Here is a 22,112-nt window from a genome sequence, read left to right as displayed (position 1 = left end):
CGATATTCCAGAATTGTCTTGTGCCTTTTTTATCACTGGCCTCCTTTAAATCTTGCCAATGGGGCTCGTCCCATGCTTTCTTGGCGTCTACTATACATTTCCTGTATTCCTTTCTGGCAATGCGAATGATCTCGAATTGCCTCCCCTTGATGGCTGAGCCTAGGGCGGATCTAGCGTACCTACTTTCAGCGTTATACCACTTAGCCGGCTTGGGGGATGCCCCATTGTTCCTCTTTGCAGGTTTCAGAAAGTGATCCCTAATACTTGAAAAGAGGCTATCGTGGATTATGGTTACATCATCCGAGCCTGGATCATCTAGGTCCATTTGCTCGATCGCCATTATGGCTTTATCAGCCTCTGCTCCAATGCCGTCCATAACCTCTTGAATAGCCATGACATGCACCCATTTTAGCCTGCGCAGGTCATTTGTAGGGACGATTGCAGGAGGGCTTCCCACATCCAGGTTCGGTTCCACATGGTCAGATATCCACCATTTGTGCTCTACACACAGTGGGTTATGGTCGCTTTCAATTCTCCGTTTGACCTCCATATCACCAACCAGTTTCCATAATTTCAAGCTACAGAGGACATAATCCAGTCTGCGACTATGACGCCCGTTGTCAAAGGTATTTGCCCCTGATTTATCACTCTCAGTCCTCCCATTTAATGCCCTTAGACCCCTTTCATAGCAGATAGCATTTACACAGATAACATCCTCGGACCAACGGGTAACAGGTTTCAAATCCTATTTGGGGATATTGCTAAACTCACTTCTGGCAACTTCCACTGATTGATGATTTACGTACTATAGCGCCAAGATACCCGTAGGGTGATAGCTGCGCTCTATAAATGCTGCGTACAATACAATACAATACAATACAATACAATACAATATAACCGTGTAATCCCATTACTGCACATGAAACACTTTTCTGTTACAGAGAACACCAAGCCTCCCTCTAACCCCTGTACCAAACATGAAGGCTGCCGCCCTCCCACTCTGGGTGCCATGACTGTGTTGGGATTAAGTACCCCCACCAGGTTACGTGGCGGCCGTCTGGTCCCCGACTGCTCCTGCTTTACAAACATCAGACAGCAGACTATCAGATCACCTCAAGAAACCCACAATGAAGGCTGCAAAGATACTGATCAATGGAAAACCCCAGGCAGGTACAAAATGTAGCTTCAGAAGGGATGCACTCATAGCCACAAAACAAACAACAATGTATTTATGAAAATACATATTTTATTTAAACTAACATAAAACATGAGTTTGGTCTCCAGTACCAAACCATCCCTAGATGCTGAAACATCAAGCTTTCCCCCGACACTGGTGGAGGAATTATCCAACACTTGTTATGCTGCAGGGTGCTTTTTGACTCATCGGCCGACTTGTTCTAGAAACATCAGGCAGGAACGCAGAAAGACCTCTACTGACGGACGAGCGTTTTGTGCTGCAGAACTAGCACAGTTACGAGGATGCCACTCACATGAGTTAGTCATATTATGGACCCGGATAAAGTTATCTTTACTGCCAGCTCATCTGAACGGAATCAAGTTGGGGCTATGCATGATGGGTCACATGATTCCACCTCCATTGATGGCATTTCTAACGCAGTTCAGTATGAAAGTTGCATTACAGAATCACGGGTACTCACTGAAAATTCATTCATGAGTTCAGAATTCTACGCTTTTTGAAAGAGCTGCTCCCTACGAAAGAACATATTAAACACTTGGGGTTAAACCTGTGGTCAGAACCCACACACTCATCAAAAAATGATGCCCATTTAGAAGGCATCTTGCCAACTGGCTGGCTGTATATGTGGCATTAAATGATGAATGAATCCAGGTATTAGCAAAAGAAAGTTTAATTTATCTACAAATGTCATCATTTTTTCTTATGCGCCCAAGGAAAGTATTGAAGAAGCTCTTGCTTATATGGTAGCAGACTTTCCAACTCCCTGCTCGTGAAGAAATCACAAAAAGATGGTGCGCTGGATAGGACACACCGTCCGCAAGCCCGCATCACACACCATAAAGAAACCCCGGGCCTGGAACCCTCCAAGGAAAAGAGGGAGGCCAAGAAGCACCTGGTACCGAGGACTCGAGGCGGACCTCAAGGAGATGGGATACACCTGGAGTCAAATTTAAAGAAAAGCCCATGACAGAGATGACTGCAGAGTCCTGGTTGATGGCCTATACCCAAGGAAGGGCAGTAGGCATAAGTAAAGACATCTTCCTTGTACCTGTTGCGAAGGTGCGGGCCCAACTGCATCCACGTCAACTTGTCAAGGTTGTTTTTTGACAACAAAACCAGCCTGAGGTTGTGGTGTTATTTTCAGGGTCAAAGTTACTAGCTTGATGGATCAAAAACTTTCTTCAATCTGTGGTTCACCAACGTTTTCAACTCCAGGTCAAGGATGCTTCAGCGCCAGGACACCCATGGCAACCATGTGCTCTGTAAAACTCAAACTAATCCAAAACTCTGCTCCTCTGAGCCTGGCACTGGCTAGATCTGTGAGTGCCTCAAGGCCGAAGGCATATATATAGCTTTGACTTGTTATCTATACTGGCTCTTTCCCTTGAAGTCTCAGCATGTGTCAAGGATTCTGAGCTTTATTTTTAGGTTAAAATGACCTCAGGAGTGTATTCTTCTAAGTGTATTGAATTGTGTAAATTTGTTACGGTCTCTGTAATCTGAAATTGCATATTTTGTAGCGTGTGCAATGTAAGGTGCATCAACATTTGTTCGGGCTGGCATTTACTGAAAATGCTTCCTGAGTCAACCATAGCCCCAAATTCAAAAGATGTCGAGTCTTTTTAGGTTTGGTTCAGAATGCAACTGCTACAACCTATTGTTACCAATTCTTTAAAATATACAAAGACTGGGATTTGGCTTTCCCCAGAGGAGCACCTCTCCCTCGCCCTGTGCTAGTGGCTGGATGCATGTCATTCAGCATCCTGAGAAGTGCTTGCACAGCAATACATGAGTGGCTGTATACACTGAATAACCACACACTAAAATCTTTGTCGTACGTAAATTGTATTCAGAAAGAAATCAGTTTTTGTTTTGTTTTCGCTGTAGCAGGCTTTTTTTAATGTTTCAGAGGGAACTTGTATTTTGCCTGTAGAAACACTTAATATAAACTGATAAGCAAGCATTGGCAAATCCAATATTCCTGATTTTAATACCCTAGCAATGACATATGGAAATTTTGTTTGCATACTTCTTCATATTAAAGCCAGACATATTGGTTTTACTCATGCTTGTTATTTCCATGATTTTAGAGATGCTTGGAGGAAGCAGACCTGACATGGAGTACCACCATGCTGTGGTTGAAAACATCTACATATAAAAACTGAAAAACTACAAATAAAAAACAGATTAAACCCGCCCCCCCCCCCCCACCCCCAACAGATTTATGTTTTTCCTATGAGCTGATGTGCTGGAGCCTGAACTTCCTGGTCAGAGGAAATGTCAGGCCAGCAACTGTTTGAAGATTAACCTTTTCTTCCTAAGCGCTTCTCAACCTGATGGTGGAAAAAATATCTGAAGATGGCGTCCGATTCAAGGGCATTCTGGCCTTACGGTCCACGTCTTCGAGAGTATTGCATAATACATCAACCCTCGACCAACTGCCCATACAACTGGAAACAAAGCACCGCACTGCAGTAGAAACATCAACGAAGACACACTGGAAACTCAGTCGCGGAAACAGTGCCTGTAAAAGTCTGGTGGTAAAGGCCACTCCCACTCCCACTCCCACTCCCACTCCCACTTCCTTTTCTCACCACGTACCAATGCCCAGAGCATCTTCACAATCAACTCACCTTCAAAGAGACACAAATGACGTTCAGGGCCTCCTTGACCTGGGGGTGCTTGGACCCCTGGACCAGCTCCTCACATAGCCAGATCCCCAGGTTACAGAGTGCGACACAGCTACAGAGAGAGAAAAGGGGATCAGTAAAACCCCAAGGGGCTCCGGCTACTCGAAGGGACACATCGGAGGAACCAATAGTGCTCTATCCAGGACACAATGCAACGTTCTCGCCTGTATGACATTGTTCTGCATTCTGTCCATCAACTGTGGTTTTGCACGTTCTCGCCTCAAACCACCTGTTCACAGCGTTAAAAGAAAACTCTGTCACCCTTATATTTACTATCTAAAGGTTTCACTTTAGTGCTTGATTACAAACATACTTTGAACTGACTGAACCCCGCAAACAGAGAAGCGACACACAAGTGAACTCCCGAAGTACCCAGCCAAGCACGTGTGCCCCCAGTGTATTGACTTCTTAACCAGAGGGACATAAGTCAACGTACCGTGCAGGTCCGGACGGCTCCTCCCTGGCACAGCTCAGCAGAGTTTTGACGATCAACTCCTAAAAGGGAATAGACAAACAGCATGTTCAGTGAGAAGCATGGCCAGCTAAGGGGATGACAAGGATGCAGGGGTCAGAGCAGCCACAGAGGTGGAGAAGGACAAGTGTAAAGAATGTGATGGGTGGGCGAAAGGAGAGAGCTTACTCAATTTAAAGTATTTAAAGGTCTTGGTGCCCTCATGATAGTTTATTGCAACTGGACGAGGTCCAACCCGGACCAAACCAATCAACTCTAACTGCCCAAAGTCCACACTGAATCAACCCATGCACGGCTCACACACACCTTATTAAGCCACAAAGTATTAAATCCACATATTGGAGCACAACGAAAGGATCCGGCTTGTTTTTGTCCTTTTAGTGAGCTTTCCCACACGAATTCTGGCACCTTTAGAAAGCTTTATATGTTAGATTCAAGTTTGTCCTTCTCATCACTGCAGCCTTTCAGCACACACTGCACCTCACCAGGAGGCTGCAGGGTGGGTTACAAGTTCATGGCACTCCCATCTGACTTGCAAGAACCTCTTTATTGTTATTGCTCTTTTTTTCTACAGTTCTTTAGTGAGTCTGAGCACCGAGACGTATCGATGAGCTTTAGAGAAAAACAAGAGGGACATGACGTGAAGACTTCTGGGGCGGAGGACAGAAGGGCTGGGAGATGACGGGTGGGGAGGGTGCCATGAAGGTGAAGGAGTGGCAGTCAATAGAGAGGAGAGGAGGCAGGCGCAGGAGAGGAGGCAGGAGCAGGAGAGGAGGCAGGCGCAGGAGAGGAGGCAGGAGAGGAGAGGAGAGGAGGCAGGCGCAGGAGAGGAGAGGAGGCAGGCGCAGGAGAGGAAGCAGGCGCAGGAGAGGAGGCAGGCGCAGGAGAGGAGGCAGGCGCAGGAGAGGAGGCAGGCGCAGGAGAGGAGGCAGGCGCAGGAGAGGAAGCAGGCTCAGGGGAGGAAGCAGGCTCAGGGGAGGAGGCAGGAGAGGAGAGGAGGCAGGCGCAGGAGAGGAGGCAGGCGCAGGAGAGGAGGCAGGCGCAGGAGAAGAGGCAGGCCCAGGAGAAGAGGCAGGAGAGGAGGCAGGCACAGGAGAGGAGGCAGGCGTAGGAGAGGAGGCATGCGTAGGAGAGGAGGCAGGCGTAGGAGAGGAGGCAGGCGTAGGAGAGGAGGCAGGCTCAGGAGAGGAGGCAGGCTCAGGAGAGGAGGAAAGTGCAGGAGAGGAGGAAGGTACAGGAGAGGAGACCGCAGGGAAGTAAGGGGAGGGAAGCATGTCTGAAGGAAGGCAGAGAAGGGGGCATGGTGAGGAGTTGGAGGGGGAAACAGGGAACAAGGACTGGGGATGTAACAAGAGGAGACTGGGATACATACCAGTGCAGAGTTCCTGCAGCTAAACGAGACTAGGGTTTCGATCGAAAGTTCATTTTTTTTTATAACAGATTCCACTGATACCTTTGCCCTGAAGGAAGTGATGGTCTGAAAGACATCGTTTTTACAGAACGTTCCTGAATCTCCCTAGCAGATACGACTGCTACCAAAACATTAGTCTCCAGAGTTAGCACACCCATTCTCCAAGAGGCCTGAGGTTCAAATGCCTCATGGATGAGCAGGTCTTAAACTAGGTTTCAGGCTCACTGAGAAGGAAGATTCCTAAAGAAAGACATGGATAAGAATACCAAAGCTCACCATCCCACTTTTAAAGAGAAGCGTTCAGAAGGTGCCTTCAGCACCGCCACTGTGGCTGAAAGGACACACTCCTGCAGATACACACTCCTGCAGATACACACTCCTGCAGATACACACTCCTGCAGATACACACTCCTGCAGATACACACTCCGGCAGATACACACTCCTGCAGATACACACTCCTGCATTTCCTCCCCCCCTGGATTTAGATCATCTCTCAAATAGTTAAGTGATATGCTGAGTAGTAACTTGTGGGATACAGAGGCACCTTAAAGGCAGATTCTGGCTCCAAGGGAAAGTCCCTGGATTTCATTCTGACCTCCTTGCATCTGTAAGCAAGCACTGGCAAAGCCAAAAGGTATTGGCAATCCGAGAGCTATTGGCATTTTCAACCTCCCTCCTTTAGCCATGCTGAATATCAGCACGGCTGCTGTTCAGCATGACTCAGTCATGTAAAAAAGCGCTGAAACCCAGCCTGAGCTGCATTCTGAACTCGCATATTTGAAAGCGCTTTCAAGAGCGATAGTTTTGGTGAAATGTTTGGGCAAGAGCACACATTTTAATTGAGGAAGCTACAATTTAGCCAGATTATTTGGTGTCACTTTGTACAACTCAACTATGAAATTAAGTATTTATTTGTTTTTCCTTAGCTAAAGGCTTTGTTTTTACCTGTTCCTTTATGTTGCTGTTGTTGAAGGAGACTGGTTCAGGTTTTTTTCTTCCTATTTTGTTTTCAAAATGAAAAATGTGTTTGTGCAGTATATTCCCAAAACAGACCTCCAGTCGTGGTAATCCCCTTCTCTGGTTATTCTCTCAGCTCCGCTGCTCTATCCAAACAGAGCTACAAAACGGTGCAGCAGTACCTGAAAAACCAGATGCAATCTGACGCACTTTAGCCCAGCTGCGAGCAGCAACAGCAAGGGTGGACAAAACCACCTGGACAAGTTTTGTTGGTAAAAAGGGAAGTATTCCAAGAGACTGATCTTGTAATACCTCATTTTACATCAAAGGATACCTATACATATGTAACCTTGCAGGTAAAGATAAATCATTAACCATTGGTAACAAAAATAATTTGTTTTGTGGTAAAAGTTTGCATCCACATCTGCATAAAATAAGTGTTCATGAAAATAAAATAGCATCCAAATAAACATTTTCCAGAGAAAGTCAGTAAAGCATAAATACGTATGAGTACATTTTCAGGAATATGATAGCGCAGACAAGGCCCCTTTCTGGCTTCCCTTTACAGCGCTTGACTGCTGTGTCTTTTTGCGCGTTCATCATCTTGCTCTGTCGGCGAGTGTTATTTTATCGCCCCTCGGGGGGCTCACCGATCCATCCTCTTCCTCCAGGTGTTGGGCAGCTGCAGGAGCACTGGCTAACACCGGAGGAGAGTCAGCGCTGTGTGTGTGCTACAGAGTGTGAGGACTGCCCCAATATCGTAAAAAAATAATGCAAACACCATGAACTATAGGGGGGCCCAAATGGCTGCCAAGGTTGCCACAGCCAAGCAGTAGACCTTTGTGGCAACAAGACCTAAATCAAAGACAAAAGAAGTTGTGCAGCGCATGCCAGGCGCTTATGCACAGTCTTAGTACACGATCAGGAATCGTATCCAACGGCTTCAACTTCGTAGCTCTTCAGAATGGTTCATGTCAAACAATTACACTGACATGAAGACATGCACACTTACAGGGACACCAGAGAAAGGTGCATTCCCTGCAGATGGGGACAGGTGGAGAGGCAGCAGCTGCTCTGATGGAAATGGAGTGCAGCAGTTAGACAGTCACCATCACTTACCTTGACATCACTGAACTGAGACACCACAATCTCGGACATATTGGGGTGGAGGGATGGAAGCGCTCTGTACAGGTTAGGGAAGCAAACCAGAGATCCAAGAAGAACCTGAGCTTCCACGCGTGGGGCCTGCATAAAAAAACACAGAAAGTGGAGAAACATCATTAGATCACAGCGTGACCCAGGCAGAAAGGGTCCCTAAGAGAACAGACACATGCTCACATGTCCTGCTGCACAGGTGAAATCTCCACACTATTAGCTCGTACATTCAAAGCTGGTGAGCACATCAGTCTTTAAACTGCTCCGCTTCTCGACCTGACATGGGCCCTTCTTTCCGGTAGAGACTCTTATTTCACTGCATTCCTCACCTTTAGAAAACCTAGAAGTCCTTTGTAATATGCACTACCTTAAGTTACCAATGTATAACATGTTTTCCTCTCATTTCCCCTTCTCTCTTTCCCCAACCCCCCTTTTCCCCTTCATTTCCTATACATTTTAAAATAGCTTTGATTTTTTAATTATGCTATCCAATTCTTCCGTTATATCCCTAATGGTTATATTTATTCTGTATTGTTGGTTTCTTATACATTTTGTTAATTTTCAATAAAGCTTTTTTAAATTTAAACCCCCCCGCAAAAAAAAAAACATAGAAGTCTCTCCCTTTTGAACGGCGGATGCTCGAGCAGTAAGTTCTCGGCATTAGGTAAGGGACTGGGTCCACCTGAAATTTAGAGTTGTTAGGTAGGTAGCAAGGGGGGGGCGAGAATGGCTTTATGGGTAATATAAGCAGCCTTATATAGTGACCTGGCTTCAATAAGGAGCCAGGATACAGTTATCAGCACAGGCGTGATGTGGTCACTTCATCTGGCCCCGCAGATGAAGCGTGTGGCCGAACGAAGGGCGGATCCTGGGGCGCCTGCAAGGAGTGAATTACAACGGCCAAATCTGGAGAGTACCAAGGATAGAACGGTGTATTTCAGGTCCTGTTCAGGAATGAAACGTCAGATGCCTCTGAAAAAGTGTAGTTAGTAGCATGCATTTTTGATCATGGTGTTGATTTGGGACTGGAGGTTAAGTCTCTTATCCAGGATGACTGGTATGGTAGGACTATGGTAGGTTTGCAGTTAAGAATGTAGTAAAATGTCATGTGCGGAGGACAACTTGAGGTAGAGTTGGGTGCCGCCAGCATAGAGGTGACAACGGATCCCAGAAGTCTTTAGTTCTCCTAGAGGTTCAACGTAGAGACTGAATAGGGTGGGAGCAAAGACAGAGTCTCGAGGGACACCAGGATCAACAGTGGAGAGAGAGTTTCCAAGTCTGAGACCTGCCCATGAGGTCTGATCCTAACCATTTAAGAACTACGCCTTAAAACCCCATTTGGTGTTTCATTGTGTTGAGAAGTGTGTAATGGTTTACAGTGTCAAAGGATGCAGAGAGGTCAAGCGGGGTCAAGAGGCTAGAGTGTCCAGAGTCAAGTACACGGAGGGCATCGTCCATAACATGTAGCAGTGCTGTTTTGGTGCTGCAGCCTTGATTGAAGCAAGATTACACTTCATAAGGAAGGTGATCGTCCTTGGGGTGATGGGCGAGTTGCTCTCCTACACATCTTGCAGTTAATTTAACAAGGAAAGTGAGGGTGGTGACAGGGCGGAAGTTATTGAGGTTGTCCACCTCAGTGGATGGTTCCTTTAGTAGTGGGGTTGCCAGACCTATTTTCAGGACATTAGGAAAGGACCCTTGGTTGAGAAAGATGTTGTAAGAAACTGGTTTCTATATAATGTACAAAAATGAAGTACACTGTGCAGAGAGTCCAGTCGATCCCTGTGAGAAAGAGCCGTCTTTCTTGCATTGGTATGCCCCCACTTTTTTCTTAACTGCTGATGTGCCTTGACTGAGTGTGCCCTGGGCTCCTGCCAACCAGGTACCCAGGGCCTGTTTTCTTTCCCTAAAACGGTGTTGAAACTAAAACCCAATTGGCAACTCTGGCCACCTGTCAGCCCCTAGTAAATGGTACCACAGGTACCCAGGGCATGGTGACCAGAGAAGACCCCTAAGGGCTGCAGCACCTATTGTGCCACCCTTAGGGGCCCTGCACCCCGACACCCACACACAGCCCTTGCAGGCTGAGTGTCTAAGTACAGAAGTAAACAAAGAGTCGACATGGCACACATTCCTGTGTGCCATGCCCACAACACCTACTGCCCTGGCATACCTCAGTCACCCTCTAGCTGGGTGCCCTATGCCTGTGGTGTGGGCACAGGTGCATGAGCCCTGTGCCCCTACAGTACCCAGGGCCATTCCTGGGTACTGTAAGTGCAGTGATGCCATTAAGAGTATATGGTACTGGGAGATTGACATTACGAACTCCACAGCACCATAATGGTTACACTGAAGACTGACAAGTTTGATATCAAACTTCTCAGCACATTAAACCCACTCTGATCCCAGTGTGGGATGTAATGTAAAATGCACCCCAGAGGGCAACTTAGAGATGCCCCCTGAAACCTAACCTACAATCCACGTCTTGTCTGAGAGGCTGCCTAGGCTGCCACACAGCAGACATGTTGCTGGACCCCTGGGTGGATAGCCCCCACTCTCCTGGGCCTGCAACAATGCACACCCTGGGCGAGTTGCTAGGTCTCCTCCCCCAGGATGGACAGGGGGAAGCTTCAAAGGCATGCCGCCTTTGTGCGCTTCTCCAGGTCACTTGCTGTACTCAACAACTGGCCCCCACCAGTTCTAACCTCCACTCTGGCTTGAGAGGAGCAGGCTAGGGGGTGTACCCACCCCAGAACAGGTACCTATTGGTCCCTGCCATTGCCCTACCTGTAACGCCCCATAACTTAGTAATTAGTGGCACCCTGAACCTTCCTTCCTTAGATCCCGATAAGAAAAGAAGAAAGAAGATCAAGAAGAAGAAGACCCGCCGTGCAGCTGCTAACAACAGGACAACACCAACTGACTTGGCCCCAGCCCTACCAGCCAGTCGATCCTGGAACCTGCTCCTGCTTAATCCCCGCGATTCCTGAGGATAGCAACCTTGGGGAACCCGGATGACCTGCCTGCCTTGACCCTCTGAAAGACTGGGACTCCCATAAGCAGAGGCTCTGCTGCAACAACTTCCCTGGTGCCAGCCAGGAAACCCGGACCCAGCCCACTCTGCACCCGCCGAGCCCGGGCCGTGCCGGAGTGATCCAAGACGACAAGGACATCCCCCCGGTGACTGGGACCCGAAGTCCAGTGCCCAAAGACCCTCCTCGACGAACAAGACGACGCTGCAGCCTCAGAACCACAGACCCCCCTAACCGCGACCAGCTGAGGGTAAGATTTCCTGACACCAAAAGACACCCCTGCACCTGGCGCCCTGCGGCTCCCTGTGCCTTCCTTTGGGGTACCTACCTCTTCTCCAAGATCCCAACTTACCTCTGGAAGTGGTGGTCGCACCCAAAGAATCACCGTCCCAGAGTCTCCAGCCTTTGTTCCCTTTTTACCTTTCCCATTGAATAACATTGAGCACCTGACGGCTCAAAAGCACCCAGCCGCCTGTGTACTGCTGTAAGTGCAACTACTACCCTACTCTACTTCCTCACTTGCCCTGACTAAGTGACCAGGAACTCAGCTCCCACAGCCGCGTGTCCTGGTTGCTTGCAGCCACCAACCGAAGACTCCCTACCCTCCATTGGATTGCAGTGGGCCTACTCTCTCTGCACCCGGCTGCCCCAGTGCTGCGGAGGGTGTAACTACTGTATCTTTCCGACCCTGGGAGACCCCTGAGTCTATGCCCAGAACCTTAACTTCACTAGTAGAGCACTCACCTGGAAACCGATAACTCACTTTCCTGCCATAGGATAACATTGACTGGTTTGACTCGAAAAATCTTTTAAGTATGAAGTTTTGAAAATCTAAAATATTCCTATAAAATCAGCCAAGTAACGAATTTCAAATTATTCACCTGGAATCAGGAGAGGAGCCAGTAATGTAACTTTCATCCCAGTACTGAACCGAAAAAAAGTAATTTTAACCATAACCTGAATTTTCTCCCATAGGAAACCATTGACCGTTTTTCTCTGAAATTTCTTCTGTCTACTTTTGAAAATTACAAATATTCCGTAAAAATCGTACCAACTACTGAAACGTAATTACTTGCCTGTCTTAGGTAGAGACCCCAGTACTGAACCTAGGAGCCCTGGATTACAAAAGTAACGAGAACCTACTTTACCTGAGACTTGAATTTCCTTCCATTGGATAACATTGCTAGTTTTTCACTGAAAAGTTTTTAAGTGTCAACTTTTGAAATACCTTTATATTCTTTAAAAATCATTGCATGAACTAAAACGTTTTTACTAAACTGTTTTCAGCTTAGACCCCAGGACTGAATCTAGGATCCAGTCCTGGATTTACCAAAGTAATCTATAAAGTAATCAACTGCATTTATGTAGAAAAACCCATTGAGCTCAATGTTAAATTGTGTTTAGAATTGTGTTGCCTACTGCAACCACTGTACCTATTGTGTTTACAAAGTTTATGGCCTTTCTGCAAAGTAACTACCTGAGATCACTCATATTGAGAAAAGTATATTTTAATACCTGTTGGTTCTAAAATAAAACAACTATATCTTTTGATATAAAAACAATTGGCCCAGAGTTCAGTTCATGAGTGTGTGAAACCTTTTGCTGACTGAGGGTGTACAACAAATGCTTTACACTGCCCTCTGGTACTGCCTTACTGCTCGACCAAGCTACCACTTTTGAGAGTAAGGCCATACCTGGCTTTAACCTCTGTTATACCTCTGGGGATCGTGGACTCTATACACACGGTACCTTACTTTGGTCCAGTATTGCAAATGCTACTTACCAGTATGCATCTGTTCTTGGCATGTAGGGCTGCTGACATTCATATCTGTGCATAGATCGCCGCCTAGTGTTGGGTCCGGATGATTGCACATTGTTGTCCTGGAAGAGTCTTCGAAGTATCACGAGATAGGTGGCTCCTCCCCTGGACTACAGTGCGCATGGGCACCGCCTCCATCCCCAGATTGTTTTTAGCCATTGGCAGAGATGGAGTGAAGTATGTGAGTGATGACCATGCTATGAGCATATATATATACATATGAATGAATACTGCAGCTGCTACAGGCGCCGGGGAGGAGGGTGGGCGATATGAATGTCAGCAGCCCTACATGCCAAGAACAGATGCATACTGGTAAGTAGCATTTGCAGTTCGAGGCATGTGGGCTGCTGAATTCATATCTGTGCATAGAATACATAGCAGTCCCTCCATTAGCGGCGGCCGCCCGTGCCAGCTGCAGCAGTCTGAAAAAGTGTTTTGAGAACAGCCTGACCAACAGCTGCCTGCTGTTTGGAATGCACGTCTACACAGTAGTGTTTAGTGAAAGTATGTGTGGTAGACCATGTGGCTGCTCTACAGATATCTTCTAAGGGAATGTTACCTAGGAAAGCCATAGAGGCCCCCAACTTCCTGGTGGAATGGGCCCTTGGTGGGATAGTGAGAGTGCGCTTAGCTTTAGCGTAACAGATCTGAATGCATTTCACGATCCACCTAGCGATCCCAGCTTTGGAGATAGCGTTTCCCTTGTGGTGTGTGGCAAAAGCAACAAAAAGCTGCTTGGTTTTGCGAAAATCTTTTGCCCTGTCTACATAGTACATCAAGGCTCTCTTAACGTCAAGGGTGTGGAGCATCCGCTCCGCCAGCGTCTCTGGGTTTTGGAAAAACACCGGCAACTCAATTGTTTGGTTTATATGGAATTGAGATACAACCTTGGGTAAGAATTTAGGGTAAGTGCGGAGCACAACCCTGTTAGCATGCACCTGGAAGAAAGGTTCTTGAATGGTGAGCGCCTGCAGCTCGCTAACCCTCCGTAGCGATGTAATTGCTACTAAGATTGCAACCTTCCAAGTTAGAAACTGAAGCTCACAAGAGTGCAGTGGCTCGAAGGGAGGACCCATCAGCCTTGTAAGAACCACATTGAGGTTCCATTCCGGAGCTGGTGGTGTCCGTGGTGGAATGACCCTTTTGAGTCCTTCCAGAAAGGCCTTGATAGCAGGGACCTTAAAGAGTGACAGGTGTTGCCTATTCTGGAGGTATGCCGCCATAGCAGACAGGTGAATGCGGATGGAAGAGTACGCCAAATTGCATTGATACAGGTGAAACAGGTAACAAATGATGTTTTGAATGGAAGCATCTAGCGGGTCAATATCGTGGTTTACACAATAAATGACAAACCGCTTCCATTTAGCCGCATAACAAGCTCTAGTAGTGGGCTTTCTTGCCTCCCGAATGATGTCCATGCAATCGGGAGGAAGATTGAGGTAGCCAAACTCTAGGACTTCAGGAGCCAGATCGCCAGATTGAGCTGCTGCGGGTCTGGGTGCTGAATGTCGCCATGGCTCTGCGTCAGAAGGCTGGGAGTGAGATGAAGCCTTTGATGCGGTACCACGGAGAGTTCCAGAAACGTGGTGTACCATGGTTGGCGAGCCCACGTTGGAGCAACCAGGATGAGAGTCATCGAGTGCTGCCTGAGCTTGCGTGCCACCAGCGGTATCAGAGGTGCTGGGGGAAAAGCGTACGCAAATCTGCCTGACCAGTTCATCCACATCGCATTGCCCTGTGATTGCGGGTGTGGGAACCTGGCGGCGAAGCTTTGGCATTTTGCGTTCTCCTTTGTGGCGAACAGGTCTATCTCTGGATGACCCCACTTTTGGAAGTACGGTTGGAGTACTGATGGATGTATCTCCCACTCGTGCATTTGATGGCTGTGCCTGCTGAGCAGATCCGCCATCTGATTTTCCTTGCCCGGGAGATGCTCTGCCATGAGGAAGATGTTCCTCTGAATGGCCCACTTCCACATGCTCTGAGCCAGATGAGACAGCTGCGGAGAGTGTGTGCCTCCCTGCTTCTGAATGTAGTACATGGCCGTCATGTTGTCCGTCCGGATCAACACGACTTTGTTGCACAGATGTACTTTGAACGCCTTTAAGGCCATGAAGATTGCCATCAGTTCCCACACATTGATGTGCATCTTCCTTTGCTGTAGTGTCCAGAGTCCCTGCACTGTGTACTGGAGTACATGCGCTCCCCATCCCTGGAGAGAGGCGTCCGTTGTCAGGATAATCTGTGGCACAGGCTCTTGGAATGGTCGGCCCTTGCAAAGGTTTTGTGGATTCCACCAATGCAGAGAGTTGTATGCCCGACCGCTCACCAACACTAGGTCTGTCAGTTGCCCATGAGCCTGAGTCCACTGACGTGCAAGGCACTCCTGAAGCGGACGCATATGTAGTCTCGCGTGCGGGACAATGGAGATGCAGGAGGCCATCATGCCTATCAACTGCATGAACACCTTCGCTGGAAGCGAGTCCTGAGGTCTGAATCGTTGGATCAGCGTCTGGATACTGGCGATTCTCACTGAATTTGGCTGCGCAGTGGCTGCCAGAGTGTTGATTGTCGCGCCCAGATACTGTCGCACGTGGGCGGGCTGGAGATGGGACTTTGGGTAGTTCAGAGAGAATCCCAGATCGTGCAGGAGATGAATGGTGCGTGACACGTGGTCGACGCACTGCTGTTCTGTCTTTGCTTGAATGAGCCAGTCGTCCAAGTAGGGGTAGACGTGGACGTTCTGGCGACGGAGATGCGCCGCCACAGTCGCTAGGCATTTTGTAAACACCCTTGGCGCCGTGGTGACCCCGAACGGCAGAACCCTGAACTGGTAATGCTGGTCTTGAATTGTGAATCTGAGATACTTCCTGTGGGAAGGATGCAGGGGGATATGAAAATATGCATCTTTCAGATCCAGCGTAGCCAGGAAGTCCCCCTGCTGAAGCAGAGGGAGTACTTGCTGTAACGTGAGCATATGGAAGTGCTCCAAGAGAATGTACCAGTTGAGGGGCCTGAGGTCCAGGATGGGCCTGAGGGATCCGTCCTTTTTGGGGATTAGAAAATACAGGGAGTAAACCCCTGTTCCCCTTTCTTGCAATGGAACGAGCTCTATTGCCCCTTTTTGCAGCATGACCAGAACTTCCTGCTGCAACAAGGTCAAGTGCTCGCCGGACATAGGACGGCTCCTTGGGGGTATATTTGGTGGAATGGAAGTAAGTTCCAGACAGTAACCGTACTGGATAAGAGACTTGACCCACCTGTCCGTGGTGATGGATTTCCACGCGGGCAGGAACTGCTGGAGTCTCCCCCCGACCGGTGTTACATGGTCGGGGGGCAGTGACAAGACGTCACTGCTTGCTGGCGGTGGTGGACCTGGAGCTGTTGTTTCCACGTCCCCTGCCCTTGACGTTATTGCCTCTGTAGCCACCTTTACCTTTGTTGGTGTATGAGGTTTGGTAGTTATTTTTATAATACTGCGTGGACTGCGATGCCTGACCCCTTGAGGTGCCTCTGGAATTGGAGCGGCGAAAGGAACCACTCTGAAACTGCTGATTTTGGAGGGCCCCCATAGACTTGGCAGTTTCCGTATCTTTTTTCATCTTTTCCAGCGTCGCATCCACCTCAGGGCCAAACAGGTGGTCAGGATTAACTGTTTGATTCAGTATTGTTGTTTGAATATCGGGTTTGAACCCTGAAATTCTAAGCCAAGCATGCAGTCTAAGCAACACACTGGTGCTGATTGCCCTGGAGGCTGTATCTGCCACATCCAGCGCACATTTTATGGATGCATTCGTGATGAGCTTTCCTTCCTGAATCAGCATTTCCCCTGCCTCCTTGTACTGGTCAGGCAAGTGTTGCAGTAGTGATTCTAAGGTGCCATAATGAGCCCTATCATAGCGTGCAAGTAGGGCCTGTGTGTTAGAGATTCTCCAAATATTAGCTGCCTGTGCAGCAATTCGTTTCCCTGAGGCCTCGAAGATCTTGGACTCTTTGTCTGGGGGAGGAGCGTCACCAGTGGTCTGCGAATTCGCCCTCTTCCGAGCGTTGGATACAACCAACGAGTCCAGTGGCAAGTGTCCCTTGATGTATGTTGGATCCGAGGGCGCTGCCTTATATTTCTTGTCAATGCGAGGGTTGACGACACGCGCCCGGGTGGGCTCCTTGAAGACCTCCGTTGCGTGTTTGAGCACCCCCTTAAGCATTGGCAGTGTTTTGACTGACTTTTCAGCCACTGAGAAAGTGTCAAATAAAAAGTCCACATCCACAGGGTCCGAGTGCAGCTCGACATCGTGGTTAGCCGCAGCTCTTTCGATCAGAGCGTTGAAGGCCGCTGAGTCCTCCGTCGGTGACGTCTTGGCCGCAAAAAGTTGCGTGTCCTGGCCCGACTGCGTCGCCTCCGGCCGACCAAGGTTCTTGCTCATCCTCCGGATCCGAGTACGCCGGATAGATGTACTCGGCGTCTTCCTCGTCCGCATCGCCTGCGGCGGAATGCGTTGGCGAGTGTCCTAGGGCTTGTGGAGACATAGGTTCTATCGGGGCCGAAGATTCCGCAGAGTCCCTCTTATTTTTGAGAGGGATCCGAAAATGTTCCAACACCGGCTCAGTGGTGATTTTCCTCTTGAGGAGAGACAGTTTCCCAGTATTGGCGTCGATGATGACCTCTCGACGCTCCTCTTCAGCAAGCGGCTGGAGCCGAAGCTTTGACACCACTAAGGCAGCTTTCGGTGTCAATACCTCCTTCGAGGGCCCGCCATGTTTCGGCGCGAAAGCCTTCGGCGTCGACTTTGGCTGCAGGGTAAAACGGATAGGCGTTTGCGCCTTCGCAGGCTTCGGCGTGTGCTTAGGCGCCACAGTGTCCTGATTGGGAACCACATTGTCCTTCCGTATCCGCTGCAGGGATTCCGCTACCTTCTTTGTTAAGGCAGGAGAGGGCTTGACCGGCTCGAGCGATCTTCCCGCGTCTAGAGTCGGATCGATGGCAGGCACCTTCTTCGGGGCCGACACCTCATGCGCCTTGTCCCCAAGGGCCGGCGCCGGCCGAGCCCTGTTCGCGTCGTCGCCCTGACGCTTCTTTGGAGCCGTCTTCGGGTCCTCAACCCCTTTCGGCGCCGACGCAGCCGCGTCGGTCGACTTCGCCTTCGGCGCCGACCCCGAGGGCTTTGGGTCGGCCATCTTGGCGTGGCTCTTCAAGTCGGCCATCTTGAATTTTTTGGAAGTTGATGCCTCCAGAACCTTCTGCCCCAGCGCAACTTTCACTTTCGGTTTCGCAACCGAGGGTGCGTGACCAGATGGCTTCACTTTCGTTTTCTTCAACGGGAGTGGCGCCTCAGAAATGTCCGTGACCGGGCCCGGAGGCGGGGACGTAGGACTTATAACTAGATCTTGGGTAAGGCCCGAAGGCGATCCCTCGACCTGGGCCGTATGAAGGGGATTGACCCCTGAGTCTGGTTGGGGATGCTCCTCCTCCGAGCTATCCCCTACGGTGGCAATAGCCCGATCATCGTCCCCTACCTCGTCGGCGACTTCGTCAAAGTCCTCATCACCCGCGTCGTAGGCATCCCCTTCGGACGCGGGACTAGATTCCGAACCTTGTACGTCGTCTTCGTCTCCAACAGATTCTTGGAATATGTCGTCTGGTGGGGGCGCCGCGGTAGCCGAGAACTTGGTCTGGAGCCTAGTGGCCCGACGAATCTTGAGAGTTTTCTTGCACCGGAATTTCGAACACGCCATGCAGCTGTCTTCGTCATGGTCCGGTGACAAGCATGTATTGCACACGGGGTGCACGTCGAGGTGTGAATATTTGGAGTTACACACCGGGCACTTCTTAAACGGTGTCCGCTCCATAGCAGAAGTGTAGTGTAGGCCCGTCCGCGCCGAGAGCACGCGGAAGGGTAGCAAGAGTTCGGAGCTGAGAGTCAGACAAGAAACCCGAACGCAACTATACCGACGCCCAGCCTAAAGACCTTCTGGTCTCGAGTAGAAAAGTTGAACAACTATCGGTTCCGACAGAGGGAACCGAAACACATCCGAACCCAATGGCGGAAAAAAACAATCTGGGGATGGAGGCGATGCCCATGCGCACTGTAGTCCAGGGGAGGAGCCACCTATCTCGTGATACTTCGAAGACTCTTCCAGGACAACAATGTGCAATCATCCGGACCCAACACTAGGCGGCGATCTATGCACAGATATGAATTCAGCAGCCCACATGCCTCGAACATATAGAACCACTTTCTCACAATCCCCAAATGATATACAGAGGTAAAAACAGCTAATTCTAATGCTCTTTTTCTGGTAGTGTGGGCGAGCAGTTAGGCTTCTCAGTGGGTAGTTGTTAGAAGGTGGTTCTGACACTAGGGACCGCCCGGATTTTTCACTTTTTGAGCACCTAATTGTTGAGCTTTTACTGTGGGGGAGCCTCATAATCTGGGACTCACCCACAGTGAACTCATAATGATGGAGACTGCATGGAGATTTTACTGGTGTCGCCCTGGCTTGACTAGGCCGCTGCGCAGCAGCTGGAGTATGGAGCACAGCGCTGGTTCCATGCAGACATGTGTGCACACGTGTAGGGGCTGCGCAGGGGAGATTCCTAGCGTGCGCAGTCCAGAAGGTACAAATTGAATGGTGTGGCAGAACTTATGCAGAATTGGGTGGTGACATGGAGTACGCTTTATACACTGGCAGGAAACATGCCAGGGAAAGTCAGTGTGTTTTACTGTGTTTTTCACTTCATTATTCCCTTATGGGGAGGTGGAACCCATGGCTAGAATTACTTCCACAAGGCCTACAGATTCCAGACATGCACTAAAGTCCAGTGTAGTGGATGTAAAAAGAAGTATTCTGCAGAGTCCAAAGTCATATTTGTACTGCTTTTGGGTCGTTCAGAAATGTCATATTTCTCGGAGTCCCTGGCTGGGGTCTGGCCCTGGCAGGTTAGATTAATGACCTTTCTTCCCAGAGCGAAGATCTTCTATCCAAGGAGAAAAGATAGGTGGAGCTACAAGCCAATCCATCAACTGCTGTCGCTGGGTGCCAGGCACCAAGTTGAACCAAAGTGAAGGCAGCAATGGGGGAAGGGGGGATGGGAGGGGGGCATGTGGCCAGAGACACTGGACGACTCCATTTTGAACAACCCAGAGGCTGGACAATCAGGAGGGAGCAGGGGCAGGAAAGTGAAGTGTCTTGCACAGGAAGAGAAGCTCTCTCTGGGGTGTGGTCTGCAGAGGCAGAAGGTGCTGGAGCCTGGCGCAATAGGCAGTTGGAAGGAGCACCCCCCATGACTGTCCCAGGAATCTGAACAGCGCCAAGAGAAGAGTCCAGGACCAGTGAGCAGCTGCCTGGTCCCCTGTGCAAGCAGAAGAGTGGCGCAGGAGAGGAGAAAGGCGAAGGACTGGCGCAGGGAGCCAGGGAAGACAGCTTCCTGCAGAATGGGACCCTCTTGGAGACCCCGAGTGCAAAGGAGAGTTCTCCCAGTGGCTGGGGGCGCCACCAGGAGCAAGAAGAGCCAAAAATGAAGAAGATCGGACCCCCAGGGGCCGAGATATGGCCCCTGAAAGGTAGGCGACCGTTCATGAGACCAGCTACGAAGCGCGTGGGGCTCCGCCGCCGGTATGTAATGAGCCCCCGTGGTGGGTCAGGTCCCGGGGGCTGCCCCCCAAAGAAGTAAAGCCGGGGTGTGCCGGGGTGGGACCGGGACCCCAAACCGGACATGAGGAGCGGCCCGGGGGGGACCGGGCCCCCGAAAATGGGCAGAGTGCCCAGGGGTGGACTCCCCGACCCCATTTCCTCACCTGGGGGTCCGGGTGGGACTGGGCCCCCCAACGAGGCCCAAGAGGCCGCTGGAGGCCCACATCGCGGCCTTTTCCCGGAGCAGAGGGAGAGCCATTCATCAAGTATTCAACAAAGCCCATAATGCCTTGCAGGACAGGACCGGTCTGCAAGGGCAAACATGTTCTTTGCTTGTGGTGGCCCCAGGAGGCCGGCCACCACCACATGAGTGCAAAGGTGCCGGAGGAGCTGCAGGAGCAACGCAGTCTCCCCCAGCACGAAGATGAAAAGTCCCACTTTCAGTGTCTGGGGGACCTGAAAGAATAACCCCCTCAAGGGCTCGGCTAACAAGTAAACATCTCATGAGCTGGAACCTTTGTTCTACAGCTAGGGATGTTGTGAAAAGTGCACCCAGGGATGATGGTTTGAGTTGGGGATGTCTGAGAAGGGCATCGCCTGGAGGTGAAGAGGGGTAATTGCACCAGAAGGAAAATGCTACTTACCAGTATGCATCTGTTCTTGGCATGTAGGGCTGCAGAACCACACACTTTGCATTAGATCACCATCTGGTGGCGGGCCCGGATGATTACACTTTGTTTTTGTATAGGAAGAGTCTTTTGTCTGTTGGATGACTCCTCCCTTAGTCCGTAGTGCGCATGGGCATCCACTCCATCTCCAGATTGTTTTCGCCACTGGGCAAATTATGGAGTTGTATAAGTACAGATAAAGATGACCATGTGTTGTGTATCTAAATAGGATAATACTGGAACAGATACAGGTAGCCAGGGAGGCGGGTGGGTGGGCGGGTGGGCGTGTGTGGTTCTGCAGCCCTTCATGCCAAGAACAGATGCATACTGGTAAGAAAAATGCTACTTACCAGTATGCATCTGTTCTTGGCATGTAGAGCTGCAGAGTCCTACACTTAGCAATAGATCGCCACCTGGTGTTGGGCTCGGATGATTGCAGGTTGTTGTCATCTTAGAAGAAGTCTTTGCTAGTCCCGATAGGTGACTCCTCCCTTGGACAATACTGCGCATCGTCATCGACTCCATCCTCAGATTGTTTTTCGCCATGATGGGAAATGATGGAGTTAGTAGAAGTAAAGGAAAAGGATGTCCATGCGTGTGCATCTAAGTAAGATAAAACTGGAACGGATACAAGTCCCGGGGAGGCGGGAGGGCGTGTAGGACTCTGCAGCTCTACATGCCAAGAACAGATGCATACTGGTAAGTAGCATTTTCCGTTCGAGGCATATGAGCTGCAGATCCTACACTTAGCAACTATTGTGCAGCAGTGTCTCCCCTAGCGGTGGGCGCTTGTATCCGTTGCAGCATACTGAAATAGTGTTTTAAGGACAGCTTGGCCTACTGCAGCTTGCTGCTTGGCTTGCACATCAACACAATAGTGTTTAGTGAAGGTGTGTATTGTAGACCATGTTGCTGCCTTGCACATGTCCTCTAGTGGTATATTTCCTAAGAAAGCCCTTGAGGCTCCTAGTTTACGAGTAGAGTGCGCTCTAGGAGAAACTATTCGTGTACGCTTAGCTTTTTGATAGCATATTTGAATACACTTTACAATCCATCTGGCAATTCCTCCTTTAGAGA

At 49.5% G+C, this 22,112-nt stretch overlaps 1 protein-coding gene across 9 annotated transcripts in view; it reads right to left on the bottom strand.

Annotated features, from left to right (window-relative positions):
- RALGAPA1 (Ral GTPase activating protein catalytic subunit alpha 1) overlaps positions 1-22,112 on the bottom strand; it is a 775,068-nt gene that overhangs the window by 411,892 nt on the left and 341,064 nt on the right. For all 9 annotated transcript variants that reach the window (XM_086936929.1, XM_086936922.1, XM_086936927.1 and 6 more), the window contains 3 exons: positions 7,849-7,974; positions 4,325-4,383; positions 3,832-3,940 (listed from right to left, as the gene is read on the bottom strand). In XM_086936929.1, coding sequence (XP_086793055.1) covers positions 3,832-3,940; positions 4,325-4,383; positions 7,849-7,974 — 294 coding nt within the window. The remainder of the gene's footprint in view (positions 1-3,831; positions 3,941-4,324; positions 4,384-7,848; positions 7,975-22,112) is intronic.

This window comes from Lissotriton vulgaris, chromosome 9 (genome assembly GCF_964263255.1).
Source record: "Lissotriton vulgaris chromosome 9, aLisVul1.2, whole genome shotgun sequence".
NCBI classification, from domain to species: Eukaryota; Metazoa; Chordata; class Amphibia; order Caudata; family Salamandridae; genus Lissotriton; species Lissotriton vulgaris.
Note: the sequence above shows the minus strand (reverse complement) of the source record. Positions and strands in the feature narration are given on the sequence as shown.